The sequence below is a fragment of the Nomia melanderi genome, chromosome 11 (assembly GCF_051020985.1).
Source record: "Nomia melanderi isolate GNS246 chromosome 11, iyNomMela1, whole genome shotgun sequence".
In the NCBI taxonomy this organism is placed as follows: Eukaryota; Metazoa; Arthropoda; class Insecta; order Hymenoptera; family Halictidae; genus Nomia; species Nomia melanderi.
The window spans coordinates 9,184,001-9,199,351 of record NC_135009.1 but is presented as its reverse complement, the minus strand read 5'-3'; the positions used below and the strand labels follow the sequence as shown (position 1 = coordinate 9,199,351).

The following is a 15,351-nucleotide window of genomic DNA, read 5'->3' as shown; positions in this document are numbered from 1 at the left end:
TCCCCGGGACCTCGACCTTTCATAAAGAGGATATAATTAAATGCCCCAAGAGCCGCGCGGCGCAACGGTGCCCAGCGCGGGATATCAATTACGATGCCTGAGACAATCGGGGATCTCCTCGGGTTAGGTCTCTCGACTGGTACCTCGTGGAGCGAGCAGTGATGTTGGAGACTGCCTGTGAATCTGGCACGGTAGTTGTATAGTTGGTATTTTCCTGATAATTACTGTAAGCGATACGTGTGAAACAGAGGAAATTTGTTGAACACTGTAGAAATATTCTGAAATAAGTTCCCTTGTTACTCTCATTAGAATTATTGAGTTAAGTTTCCATTTAGCTACAGTTTCTTTAGAGTTCTATAAGAACTAATTTTCCTATGGAGACCTCTTGATTTCCGATTTTCATTAGCATTTTTAGAGTGCTCCGTAGCACTACAACTACCGGGCGAGTCAAAAGTAACGTAATTTATGTAAGAACATGAATACTACGCTATTTTCCGGAATTCTGCTTTATTTCTTTCCATTAGCAAATTGCGTTTACTACTCTCCATCACGCACGCTGTACGTATACGAAAATATGTATTGGACAGTTCGACTGCTCGGTGGTCCTACTAAAACGAAGAATCCAAAGCTGGCCCCTACGCGAACGGAAAACGAAGATTAAGTAGTTAATAATCGGAAGCTCTCCGCGGCGGATTAAGCCGCGGGACAATGCACGCAACAGTTTGCAAAAACTGTGGAGCAGGGATCTCGTTATCGTGGTAACGTACCCACGGCGGCGAGCGGAAGCCTCGCGAATAGGTTTTATTAGAAACCGGGCAGCTTTCGATAAAAAAGGCGGACGGCGAGGGCTGCGGAAGCGTCGTTCGCGGAACGAAATGCCGGAAACTGCGATCCCCGGCGGGGCGGGGGGTCCTGGAAATCCGCGAGAACCCGTCGGCCGGGTTTCGCGTCGGAGACCGGTTGTGACGTAAAGGTCAGGGATCCTAGCGCACGCGAAACATCTTTTCCTGCGGGCGTAACGACCGAGGACAATGGTGGTGCAAGAAATTCGCACGTGCGTCGTGGCCTCTGTACTCTCCTTCGTATATCGTCGCACGAGCGTTGAAACGATATTAGATTACATTATGCAGAATCGATCACTGGTACAACGGGGGTCAAGTGTAACGTACATATTGGCGAGAACGTTGTCGATGTCTGCTTGAAACGATTTAACACTCGAGCTACCATAACAGTCGAAATGGCTGGTTTCAGTTTTCTTGTTTCGCAGTTGTTCGCGTGTCGCAAGTGTTAAATGCGCGAAATGAGTTTGATACTGTAACGAACATTTGAAAAACCCGAGGAAGATCTGTTGCCATTTTTATAAAGATTACACGTTAATCATATTAAGTAGTTCGGGAGAAAATCTTGGAGACCAACTGTTAAGAATTCTACGACACGCGGGGAAAACCGAGCACTCCAGAAGGAAGTCGAGGGCAGGAGTATCCGTGTCCACATATGCTGTGGAAATCCCACGCATTCGACGGGGACGTGTCACGTAACACTCGGGGTGGGATCGGGTTCGTACGCACCCACGAATCCGAGTCAATTTCCGTATGCGTGTCCCGTTTTACGACTTTCGAATGCTGCTTTATATTTCCAATTTGTATAGAATGCGGTAGGACCTCGACTACCTCAACTAATTGGGACCAATGTGATTGAAATAACCATGTAATTCGTATAATCGAACAATCGTAAGTTCCTCCTTATGAATCTTTTCCATAAGACAATTAAAAAATCTAAAATTGTACATACAACATTACACTTACTGTCGCTGGCTGAAGATCGTTATGCAAATTTGAATTTTTAGGAATACAATTGGAAAAGCAGAATTGGAATAGAAAATGGTACTTCCTGGCAGACATTACAAAAAGCAATACGCTTCATAGATTCTGTATACTGCTTCACATGCATTCTGTACGACGTTGCACTCCCAAATTTCCCACAACAGCATGGAAATCCAATTACCACACTTTAGTTAACTATATCCTTACTTAATTGCAAAACCAACGCGATATGAGTTTATTTTGGAAATAGCTTAATTCCATTTTTGACAAGGATCAAGTTAACGGTTACAACAGTTGCAATTCTACATTATGCTTCTATGTTTGAACATCTTTCCTCTCATTTCCACTTAACACTAAAACTACCAGATGGGACAAAATCACCCATTCCTGATCTCTTCTTCTTGCAATGATCAAAAATGTAACATGTTTCTCTGAGAAATTATTCAAGAAATTGATTTAACAATACGCAAACTGAGCTGTGAATGAAATGAAGTCTCAGTAGATGCACTCTTGAAGTTTCTATAAAGAAATTTCGAAAAGTCAATTGAACTGGTCGGTAGCTTTAGCGTTTAGCCACATTCGAAATGAACGGTTCACGTTGAACCATGGCACAAGGTTACGCCAGTTTGCCCGTTCACAGCGAGCGCATCTAGAAACTCCGGTTTCATCATACGCAACGTCTCTCCCGACGCAACCGGCCCGGAAGAAATCCGCGGTTCTTCTCGCCGCGCCGGTTTCTTCCTCGCCGACCGCGGCGAGAGCGTTAATCTTCGTAACAGTGCATCAACCCGTCCGCCAAGTGAACCAAAGCGCATTCCTCATTGTTAGCGCACTCATTTGCTCGCCGGGACAGCGGCGAAAAATCGCGAGCAACGTTAGACTCGTTGCAGACCGAATTCGTTCGAACAGGTATATACGCGCGCAAGAATGTTACTTCGTTCTCGTCAGAAAAGAAACGACGAATGGGTCTTCTCTTATTACCGAGACATGCCCACGCCAGTCTGCCATTTTTCCACATGGTCCGCTGACATTTGCAAACGTTTATCCTAACGGTAAGATGATTCGTGTCTTGCGGTCGCGGAAAATACCCATCCGATTTTTCAGGTTGCTCCATCGATTCATCGATAACCGCGTTCTTGCTGCACGTTGTCGAGTGTTTCGCTTTATTTAGCGATTGATCGAAGTCTCGAGTAATTTGGCAGGTATGTGGACACCGGTTTTATTTGAGAATCGCACGTCGGATTATACATGCTACTCGCGGAATTCTTGGGAAGTGTTACAGGTTCGAATTTAGCATCCGCAACAATGTTGCATCAGTTCGGTACCAGTTGCACTAACATTAACGGTTTGCATTAGAATTATTCAACATCACCTGATGAGCTATGGACGATGCATTTTGGAACTTGATAATTCACACGTGCAGTAATGAACGAAACAAGTTTATTTGAATATTCTGCATAGCGATGTTTCACGCCAAGTTTGATATTAAGTATTAAAGTTTATAACTCTGCAGTATCGAAGCAAGTGGAGACTGAGTCATCTCTCGATTGCAAAGAGTTAACTCTGTTATATTTAGATACTTTTCCTACCAATCAGTGCCATTTATTACTTCATTCGCTTAATCTCCTGAAATTCTATAAAAATACAAGAATATCAACACTGCTACGTCATTCTCCCCATGTTCTCATTGTTCTAAACTCATACGAATCGACGACGCAACAATATTAACCCTTTGCACTCGAGAGGCAACTCCCAGTCGCCAGATGATTTGACACAGTAAAATTAGAAACTTTTGTATTTGCCATTAACCTTTGCATTCTGCATCAATAGGTTAAATATTGAAAGAAAATAGGTTTGTCCCCTAATTCATCTGTGACTTCTTGATAAATTCATTTCAGAGAATCTTGTCTACATCCAATTGGAAAGTATTGAATATTTCAAATGAAAAACTTCCGAGCGCAAAGGGTTAAATCCTCGAACAACTCTCCCAGCAAGAATCCTCCGTGTAATTCGGTCATCCGGCGTCGATCAAAGACGTCTTCATACTCAAGCGACCCAAACCTCGTTCGAGTCATACCCACAGCAATAGGTGGACCTGATGGAGGCACACGCTGACCGAGCATCCAGCGAAGGAGAAAGAAAGAAGGACGAGGAAGGCATAGGTTGAACCTTCGACCTCGGTACGAGCCCACGACAAAGCTTTCCTCCTCTGTCGTACACGGTTTATCCCAGGCTCGCTGTATGACCTCGAACCGCGGCGCGGTGGCCACGAAATGCCATCCTCCTCCAACCTTAACGCGCCGTTATTGCATCACGTTAATTTCCGGCGAGCAATCTCGCGTCATTTACGTGCCGGCGCAATTACCGAAGGGTTCCTTCGGTCCTCTCCTCAAAGAAGGGGGGAGGAGACATAGAACCTGTACATGTATCTACAGGTAACCCCTATAGAATAGGTCAAGTTCCTAAAAATACAACGTATTACGTGAATCCGTGTTACATGGAACGAAAAACTAGTGCATAGAACACACTTAAAGCGCAGGAGATAAAGACTACACTACATTCACGTTATAGCTAAGAGAAATGTGTTCATTAACGCTAAACGTACCGTGTTCGAATCAAAATTCAATTCCAAATTCTGTTTTCTTTCGTCCCCATAATTTTACATCAATTCCCACATCGCTCGATTAATGAGATTCCCAATTTTCGTTTTTCCTTCTGTTTCCACCAAGAAACAAATCATTCCCGAATTCCCGAAAACTAGGAAATCAGTCGTTTATCGAGTTATCGCAGTTTCAAACCGTTTCTCGTTCGAAACTCCAATTTATCCCTGCACATAATCAGGACCCAGCTTCAAACATGGAATAGTGATAACAGTAACAATTAGGACAAACCGTTAAACTGTGCATGTACCCGGCAATTTTTCCCCTATGCTCGAACCATGTTACAGCAAAACCGTGTCGTCGGTACAGGCTGCTGTACAAAGGACTTCCCGTGCCCTCTAACCCTATCCTCGAGCAAAAATGTCTCGCTTACGGCCAACCAGCACGCGGAATGTTCGACACAGGCGTACATCCCGATATTCGAGCGGAGCAACGAACCATAAACCGTCGAGCAAGGCGTGACGCAATTAAAGAAACCGACCTACGGCGACGGAGGGGAAAGAACACGCTGTCTCTCGTGATAGAAATTGTTCCGCGCATAGTAGAACTAGCGGAGAACCTCTCGGAACATGGGTAGAGGGAAGGTACGACGGTGTGGTACGCAATAAGCGGACACCGCGTAGGATCTACGGGCGTGCAAACGTAGAATTCCGGCGCGAAACGCGCGGCCGGCAGGAAAAACGACGAGGCGGAGTCCGCGAAATGCCGATCCTTACACGGCGGTCGCGTCTCCGTCGAAGAAACCGAGACAGAGGAAGAAGTAGAGGATAAGAAGCTCGGCGAATCGCTCAATCGGCGAGGAAACACGATCAACGGCGTGGAAAGAGGATGCGATCGATCGTAAATACGTTTTGTTCGGGGTTAGAACGGCGATATAGGGGAGAAAGAGGACGTCGTCGACAGGAGGAGAGACTGGTAACGCGAAAAGAGAATCCCGCAGTGAAGAAACCTGGTAGGTGGCAGCTACGGAAAGGCCGCAAGAAAGGTGGAAAGGATGAAATCCAGGAAGCGAGCGGCGAAACACGAGCAAAACGCGGCCGCCAGGGAAGCCTGGCCAGTGACTTGCGTGCCTGCCCGCGAATTACCCAGACTCGCCAATCCCGAGCGACTTCCTCCGCGCTGCCAGCGGGGGGAGGTCGTCTTTTAGCACTTTTACGAAAGTTTACGGACTCGCTCGATCGGCTGTGAACGATTTATTCCGGCCGGGATTTACTCGACGGGGTCGGTTTATGCTGATCGCGAGTAACAAGAACTCGACGCCGCGCATTCCTGCGCGCCCCTAATTCATCCGGGACCTTTTTCACGATCGGAACACGGACTCGCTTATCCACGGGATGCTTTTCGATTAGCTGAATGCTCGTGCATGGAAATATGATAGCGATAGAAGGGTTCCACGTGAGTTCTCGGGGTTCGAATTCGGGAAAATGCGGAGGCCTTTTTGCTTTGATTTCTGTTTAGGTGGTAGATACAAGAAACAATTAGGTTTTTATGAGCAACGGATGCAATGGAAGAATCTTTTTTTTGTTTGCGATGGTTTGACACGCTGACGAGAATTCCGAGCGTTTTGTATAGTAATACTTCTTCGTTCATAATAAAGACAAATGTCATTGGAAATTATGTTGCTACTTATATTACTAAGTATTTTTATTCGACATCAATTTTCTTATTGTAGTCGGTCTGAAGCAATTTGAAATGTACGGTCATCAGCCATGGCAGTCAACGTATTAATGAAATTGTTTAATAACGTATATTCTTTAAATATCGTTCATCAGATTTGATACTGTCGTTCGTTGAATATGCAACTGTAGATTCGATTGTAAGTTACTGTCTGAGATTATTGACACTGGAACTACCAAACAGTGAATTTAGCTTTTCGAATCATTTTATGGATACTCTAAAGGTGCATCTTTTGAATGATTGTAAACGAAAAAACAGAAATGGGTCGTTGTGACTTGTCTAATAGTGTTCATTAGGATTTCAATTGTAAATTAGTAAGAATTGAATATTATAAAAGATGCCCTGTGATTCATGAAAATAACATTTCGTCTAAGTCTGGTCACATCGGGAAAGTTCAGAAACGAATGGAAGTGTCGACATCTAAGCATCAGATTCATGGCCATAACCAGACGAACGAGAAAGAGTTTTTCGCAGCGAATTCTATCAGAGAATGCAAAATAGACCTGTTATTATAATAACGCCGCGATGATTATTCTCCTCATCGCATGGAACAAACGAGAATAGGCGGAGTTTCGCAGCCAAGCTTTTCCAGCCAGGTTAAATAATTACAGAGAAGAGCGCAGCGAACATTAATTCAATCGTTTAGACACGACGATTAGAAACGAGCAAGCGGTTCACGTCGCAAAACAACGTAAACTGCTTCGCTTCCAGATAATGAGAGGGCACGTACGTCGCTGATGAGATTAGAAAAACGCGAGTAGATTTGATTGAAATTACTCCTGTTTCTTCTTTAGATATTGTTCGAACGGGTCCTTGAAAATAATTTGACTGAATATTTGCTCCCTTATGGTATTTATATATTAAGGACAACATTAGCTTCATCATAGGGAGAGATCGATCAATGTTAATATTTGAAAATAAACTGAAGCATGAAAAGACACATTTCAGATTTCCAAATCTTCAAATCTTCAAATCTTTAAATCCTCAAATCTTCAAATCTTCAAATCTTCAAATCATCAGATCTTCATGTTATCAAATTACCATACTATTACATTACCACATCATCAAATTATCAAGTATACCTACCGCATCAACAATGATTATCGCAAGCCCATAATTAAGTTACGTGTTACCTTTAACAAATTATGCAAATCTGCCCGAACTATCCCAGATTTACCTTAGGTGAGGCCGCAATTTTCACGGTGCTTTCGAGTTCGAAGACACCGCGCGGTAGCACGATCTCTCCCTTTTCCTTTGCAGCGTGTCGGTCGGCGAACGACTTGTTCGCAACACGCGCGGAACTCCGGTTGAAAAACCGTTTTAGATGCGCGAACGTGTTTCATTACTCGTCCCGGTTACGCGCGCGCGTCAAGCGTGCGTGCCCGCGGAATTCATTAAAAAGCCGACTCGCATAAGGATCGAGCGCGGCGGAGGACAACGAGAGAGACGCGACGGAGTCGCGCCCGAATCTCATTAACTTTGTAATCAAGAATCCCGTCGCTTCTGTTACAGATGGGCTCGTCCGCGATCGGCACGATGACGACTATGGCTGCGAGTTTCGCGTTCCTGACCTTCGTCGTAGTGCCTCAAGCTGCTCTGGGTGAGTACACCTATCCTTCATTCATTGGGTCCCATTTAGCTAAAGAATTCCCTGCAAAAGCTCGTCAACTAATTCCCTCTGTTGTCTGAAAAAGTTCCTTTCAGACATCTCATTAACCAGTTCTTTCGTTCAACTAAAAAGTTCCTTAAAAAATACGTCATCAACTGATCCTCTCCCATTTAGCTAGAAAGTCTTCAGAAAAGTCGCATTTGACTGGTTCTTCTTTAGCTAAAAAGCTTTCCGTAAGATATCCTTGAAATAGCTTCTGTTTAGCTAAAAGATTTCGTTGATGAAACCTCTTGTGTAGATAGAAGAACCCTCGACTTTCATGTTTGAATTTTCAGCCCGAATAGCGTTCGAGAAGCTAACGGACTACGATTACCGTGGCACCACGTATTACAGCGCGCCAAATCTGACGTTGTACGAGTGTCAAGAATGGTGCAGGGGAGAGCCCGAGTGTCAAGCAGCGGCGTTTTCGTTCGTGGTGAACCCCTTAGCGCCTGTACAGGACACCGTTTGTCAGCTGCAGAACGAGACTGCGGCGACGAACCCTACGGCGCAGCCACAGAGAGCCGTGAACATGTACTATATGACGAAGCTTCAAATTCGACCAGGTAAGAGAAGGCAATTACCGTTTCATCGCACAACAAAATATCACAATATTAAATCAAATAAAATTACCTACCTTCCAAGAAGATTGAACAGCTACAAGAATGAAGCATTTTCCATTGTTGCAAGTTTTGTTAAAATCTAAAAAATTTCCAAGATACTTATTACAGTCTCTAACTTATACGAATGACACTTTAGCTAAATCCTCATATCATTTCCCAATAAAATTTTGAAATTGCGGTGAAGTTGAGAAGAAATGAAATTTTCAGGACTTTAATTGTCCATATTGTCGGCGGAGGGTTGAAGGAAAATTTAGACATTTTTCGCAATCGTTGGAACACTCTAAAACATAACAACCTTTGTTTTTTTCTTTGCCGAAAAATACGAGCACCTGTCCGGAAGAAAACATCGTTTCCTGCAGGTTTGGAATGAAGCTCGAGAATAATCGAGCCACCAGCGCAAATTCGTTAATGAACGTTAATACCCTGTCACCTCCCGCGCTCCCTCGTGCCGAGTACCGAACCCTTCCGAGATCGGCCACGAACAAAGGTGGCCGACGGGACACGCCGGAGGACAGGTCAAAGAAAAATCCCGCAATAAACTGGCGGATCCGTAGAGAAGAGGGGCGGGAGCCCAGAGGACCGGAAAGGTGCGATAATCCGGGTTTAGATGCTAGGTGGCGAAGTCGCCTGCGAGAGCAGGTAGACGTGCAAATAAACTGGAGGAGCTGGTAGCTTCTGCTTGGAGGAAAGGTTGTTTGACCCTGATGATATTGTGCAAACAGCACTCGAACTGTTCCCGCGTTTAAGTGTGTAGAGTTCTTGCTTCCATCCTAACCTACGTCTGAAAATCTTCATCCGCATTGATGTAACTAACTTTCTCGAAATTAAATGAGTTCTTCAACCCGTGTTGAATTGATCTGGAATGAAGGAAATATTCCGAATTAAGAAATGACAGAAACAGTTCTTCGTGAATTTTTTTGAATATACCAGTCATCACTTCATCCCTTAACAACGTTTCAAGAACATACGAAGTCTCAAGTAATTTTACATGCGGCATCAAGCCTGACGCTCAGACAATTTTGGCTAGGGCCAGGGGGTCCTCTTTACCTAAGACGAACGGTCGTCAAGATTTTCACCGAGGGATGAGGGAAAAAGTCTACAAATTTGCCGGACGAACGGGGATACCGCCAGTAGCAAACAATGGAGGATCTGCTGGTACCTTTCTTGAATGGTGTGAGGGATTTCTTAAGCACGGTCGCCGCTGTAAACAGGTACCTGCAGGCGCGCCTGGCGACCGAAGGTGTCGAAAAGATCCCGAGGGGGTCTAAGGAACCCCTAATATTGGTTTAACGAGCCTGCTGGTACCTTCTCGATCCTCGAAAGTGTAGTTTCTGGCTGGGTCGTAAAATCCACTTGGACGAGAGCCCCACCCCTCCTGGGACGACACCCTTAAGGGTAGACTCTTTGCCGGTCCCTCGGCCCGGGTCACGCTTGAAAGCACCGCGAGGAGTTTCGAGGAAGGTTTCCATTTCGCTGAAACTAGCGATTACCTTCTCTCCCTGTCCAGGCGCCTCTTGCCCAACTCCGAGCTGTACCTGCACCCTTGATGACCGGACAGAACATAAACGCGCTAGGGTAATGGGACCATACCGTCCTCACGGTGGACTTGTCCCTCCGATTCAGTATTCATCCCTTAATGTTTCATTGCGACGCCGGCTAGCGAACGGGCCGATATACGCAGAGCCTTGATTAAAGAAACAGGTATAGCACGGAACGATACGCAAAGGTATCGATTTTATTGTTGCAATAATCTTAATGCGATCGTAAAATTAATGTGAAACGTCCACGTTAACATTCTATTCTTGGCCCTGGGCGTATCCACGAATATGAGAGAACTTAAACTAATCATTGGACAGCGGAACGTTCTTTTGTCCGTTAAAAATACGCGGGATATTCATAAAACGCATTCCCTATTAATATTTAATGCGTCACTTCAGTTTTACCTTGCCCGAACCGTTCGCGAAGAGAATTAAATTTTATTCTCTCTCGAATTCTCCGCGAAGAATCCGTGTGATCGTTTCGATTTCCGCAATCTGCCGATAACGAACGCGTACTTTTCAGATGGCTTCGAACGGATTCAGATATCATTGCATTCTTTTCTGTTCAAGTCATATACTATTATTCTGTTGTTAATTGTAGAGCTTTGAAGTATCAAAAGACAATACAAAGTTTGCTCGCTACTACAATTATCATAATTTTCTATTATTAATAGTGTAGCTTTAACACGTTCACAGCGGCGCTTTTTCCATATATGATGATTTACATGAACTATCTACTACTAGTAGTACATGCCGGCATGAACATGTTAAAGCAACAAAAGACGATACAAAGATTTCTCACCGCTCTCGACAATCATTGCAATTCAAACTAAACCCACAAATCCTTCGAGTCTCGACTAATCACGCAGCAAACGCGGTTGAGAACCCCCAACGGCGCGTCTCGTGGTTCGCATCCGCTGCGCCGGTTCTCCGAATAACTGAAGGAGAGGATGGTCCGCAACCGCGGCCACGTGAAAGGAAGAAAAAAAGAGATAGGTCGGTATCCGCGATGAAAAGAAACACGAATATCCTGGGGCCGATCGAGAAACAGTTACGCATCCGGCAGATTCGAGGAAGTGTGGCGAATTTCGCGGTTGGTCGATCACGGGAACGGAACATTCAGCTAGAAGGCGAGGCAACGCGACTGCAGGGGGGCGGGAGAGGGGAAAAGGAGGAGACGAAGAAGAAGTCGGTCCTCGCCAATGCCAAAATCGCGCGCAACATGTGACTTGGCATGATCCCGCTCGTTCTCGCCCGATCCGGAGCGTCTCTGACGCACGAGATGCCGACGCTTTCTGCCAAGGAACCGGGAATATAGTGTTCCGCTGCGAACAGGGAGCACCAGGGTAGGGGCAGGGACGATCGGGTGCAGTGGCGCGCTCCAATTTCTTTTGTTCCGCCCTCGAAACCCGGCGCTAATGTCGAGACTCGAGACGGTGCCAATGAACGGACGCGTGACTCTCCACGACACGGATGATTCACCGCGGCCGTGCGAATTCCTGATCGCTGCCGGACGAACTGACGACCACCGAAATACACAACGCAATGCCACCAGCTGTGCTGCCATCGGCAACGATCGGATCGAACCATTTTCAGGCGAACGTCAGTATATCAGCGACATAAGACTGTCGTATTAGCAATAGACAGCTGCAAGTGCATCATGTATTTATTAAAAGGATAAGGTGTATTTTATAAAGTTCAATGATTAATCTACTTCAGTTAACTTTTTAGTTTATCTATGAAGATTTTGAATACACTAAAAAAATCCTCGTCTACGTAGGATTAAACCCTTCACACGAGTGCGAGTCTTCTCTCTTCTAGTGGAAACATGATTTTACTAGCTACAGGAGTAGCCGATTCCAAGCTCCTTGTCTGGCTATCCTTGATCCCCTTAACGTTGTTGTTTTCGCCAGCGGTTTCCCAAGATTCGTACAAGAGAGAAAGAATTCAATGCATTCCGATCCAGTCAGATTCCAGACACAGCGTTCCTAAATTTCGCGCTCGCGAGCAGGCTGTAAAAATATTTGGCCAGGTTGTTTCTGCGAGAGAGACTATTTTCGGACGTCCTGCGGCTGCGAACGCAGAGGATCCTGAAGACAGCGAGGACGGATCCGAGATTTCTGCTGGAGACGTTTAGCCTCGATCGGACGCCTAGTCGTCCGACCGGCCCCCGTCCCGTCTTGTGACTCATTTGGTAGACGGCCCGAAATGCATCATCGACGGGAGTCGTTTTGTTTCTCGAATTAAATCGTGGTTACGTAAATTTCGGGCGGGCCAACTTCTCGAACGTTATAGAATAGCCGCGTTAGCCGATCGACGACGGCCGCGCGTGCGAATTCTTGACGAGTCGAGGGACCTCGATGACGGAGGGGCTCGTCTCCCCCGTCCGTTCCCGGGGTTATTTTAAGGAAGAACGGATTTCGAGCGGAAGTCCAACACCGCGGAGAACCAGACTGCGGGTGTTTCAACGGTAGACAGTAATCGAGCGGATAGAAGGTTCCGTGGATCCCATTTTATCGCTGATTAATCGTTCGTCTTGTGATTTCTTTCGTGACTATCCTCTTTCAAGTTGCACTATTCTTACTGACGAACTAGAAGAACGTTTGTACGTTCATATTCGTCTATGTTCACTGTTAGACTAGTTCTAAAATAATTGCAATTTTAAAGCGTTAACGACATAACTACCGAACTACTGAAATTCTATCACAGTTATTAAAAAGATGACAGATGTTTGTCTGAGAAATCATTAAAGAAATTGATTTAGTGATATATAAACTGAATTATGAATCAATCGAAATTTCAATAGATGCACTCTTTATAGACAAATTTTGAAAATGTCAATTTTACTCTTCCCTAGTTTTAGTATTAATTTCTAAAGATTACATGTGAGCTTAAAGTACACGTAGTCAAATATTAAAACACATTTTATTATTCTTTATTATACGTAATTAATAAGGAACATCACGTTGACCGTCATGATTTCATGCAAACGATGATAAATGCGTCTTTCTTTAGACCAAGGTAGTGAAAAGGGTAAATTTCATGTGTCGAATAAACAAGCATCATCCCGTACAAAGTAACCGGCGTTGAAGTATCCTTGGCTGCCCACGTGGGCGTGTGATAAAGGAGACAGGCTAGTACGTTTGTTTGTCGTCGGGGAAGCCAAATCGCGAAGAAACGAGCCCCGCATCGAATTTCTGCAGTGCGGCTGGCGTCTGAAATTTATATTGTATAAATAAGCGTTACGCAACGAATACCCTGTGACCCGCGCGCGCGCGCGCGCGCTCGTTGGTCCGTCAGGTGTACGGGCGTCGCGTCTGCGGTCAGGCGTATCCACGTGTCCTACCAATCTGTAAACAAACACTTTTCGCGCGTCATCGGGTTATATAAGTGGTGTCCCGAAAATCGCCGGCTGTTTTGAGAAATCACGTGCTTTACAACGGTCACGCGAACTCGGGTCAACTTAATGCTTAACCATCAGGTTTTGCTTGCCAACGATCAGTGTCTACTTGCAGATATCGGAGCGATCAATCGCTTCCGAAAACAGATTTTCATTGATTGCTAATCTAATTTCTGATTTGTTATTTATATTAACAAAAAGAAAAACTAAATTATTAAATCGTTGCGTTAGTAAATTATTAGGTTATTAAGTTACAAAGTTACTAAGTTATTGATTTTTAATTTGCCAACACTCTAACTTGCTGTCTATCTCAACAAAAAGAAAAACTTAGCTACTAACGTACTAAGGTACTAAGTGATTTATTGTTAATTTTCCATGTGTCTCTTACATTGTACCATTGCTCCTTAAAATAGAAGACAATTTTTAGATCAGCTTTGCAGTTCTCCGCTCTAATCTAATTTCAATTCAACCATGAACTGTTAACAATTTCCAGAGAACGTGTGCCTGCGGCCATGGTCGTTCGAGCGTGTCCCGAACAAGATGATTCGCGGGCTGGACAACGCGTTGATCTACACGTCGACGAAGGAGGCTTGCCTCACGGCCTGCTTGAACGAGCATCGGTTCACCTGCCGTTCGGTCGAATACAATTACGAGATGCTGAAGTGTCACTTGAGTGAATTCGACCGTAGAACGACCGGCCAATATATCCAATTCGTGGATGCTCAGGGTATAGATTACTTTGAGAACCTCTGTCTGAAAGGTGAGGACCATTGAACAGACGCGGATCGCGAATTTATCGGTACCAAAAGCTACGAATCACGTGGTTTTCAGGAAAAGAGGCTTGCAAGTTCCAAAGGACCTTCCAGTTGCCCAGAATCGGCGTGAACGAAAACAGAGTCGCGCAATACGCGGGATTGCATTATTACACGGACAAAGAGCTGCAAGTCCAAAGCGAGTCTGCTTGCAGATTGGCCTGCGAGATCGAGAACGAGTTCCTCTGCAGATCCTTCCTTTATCGGGGCGCCCCTCAGGAATCCGCTTACAACTGCCAGCTGTTCCATTTGGATCACTGGACTCTCCCCGACGGGCCCTCCACGTATCTCACCTCTGAAAGGCCTCTGATCGATGACGGGGGCAGGGTTGGGACGTACTTCGAGAACTATTGCGAAAGTATGGCTTCGTGAATCGCTACGAATATTCATAGAACATGTTTCCAGTGCTCTAATTCATGCACGATCGATTTCAGAGGGTACTGGATCGACCGCGGAACCCACCGTTGTAATCGAGACCACGGAAGATCCTGCGATCAATCTGACGAGAAACGACATCAATTGCGATAAGACTGGCACCTGTTACGATGGTACGCAGAATGTTTATCTGAGTGATTCGTAGCGTTTGTTCGTCGAATAAAAGCATTTCAATATCTTCGTGAAATGAGGAATCTCTATTTTGGGTTGGAATTCCACTGATCCATCCGCGGAGAGTAACGAGGATAAATAAATAGATAGTCGTATAATCTTGATTCGACGTTGATCAAGCGTGTGACTCTTTCTATTCGTGTATCTAATCGCGAGATGTGGTTGCAGTATCGGTGGACTGCAAAGACACGCGGATCGCTGTGCAGGTTCGAACGAACAAACCGTTCAACGGTCGCATTTACGCACTGGGCCGATCGGAGACGTGCAACATCGACGTGATCAACAGCGATCTCTTCAGGCTCGATCTGACGATGAGCGGCCAGGACTGTAACACTCAGAGTGTGGTAAGTGATTACCTGAAGTACTGTAATAATCGCTATATAGCGGATCGTATGCGCTAATAACACAAACTACCAAGAATCCATTGACGCTAGAACTACCAGACATCGTTCTAATCCATGTAAAAATGTGTCTTGATATTTTAATACTTAATAAATAAGAAGCATTTTAAGGGAAGCATTCCTTTAGTTTCCATAAGGAACTATGAATACCTCTTTGCACTCG

The 15,351-nt window shown here is 45.0% G+C and overlaps 1 protein-coding gene across 6 annotated transcripts in view; it reads left to right on the top strand.

The window, feature by feature from the left end:
* Positions 1–15,351, top strand: part of tyn (trynity) — a 171,808-nt gene that overhangs the window by 151,999 nt on the left and 4,458 nt on the right. For 4 of the 6 annotated variants that reach the window (XM_076371991.1, XM_076371990.1, XM_076371992.1 and 1 more), the window contains 6 exons: positions 7,673–7,760; positions 8,105–8,374; positions 13,863–14,129; positions 14,201–14,539; positions 14,616–14,729; positions 14,956–15,131. In XM_076371991.1, coding sequence (XP_076228106.1) covers positions 7,673–7,760; positions 8,105–8,374; positions 13,863–14,129; positions 14,201–14,539; positions 14,616–14,729; positions 14,956–15,131 — 1,254 coding nt within the window. Of the gene's footprint in view, positions 1–7,672; positions 7,761–8,104; positions 8,375–12,400; positions 12,440–13,319; positions 13,717–13,862; positions 14,130–14,200; positions 14,540–14,615; positions 14,730–14,955; positions 15,132–15,351 lie in introns of those variants that run through there. The other 2 variants (XM_076371994.1, XM_076371993.1) reach the window with 2 other exon arrangements.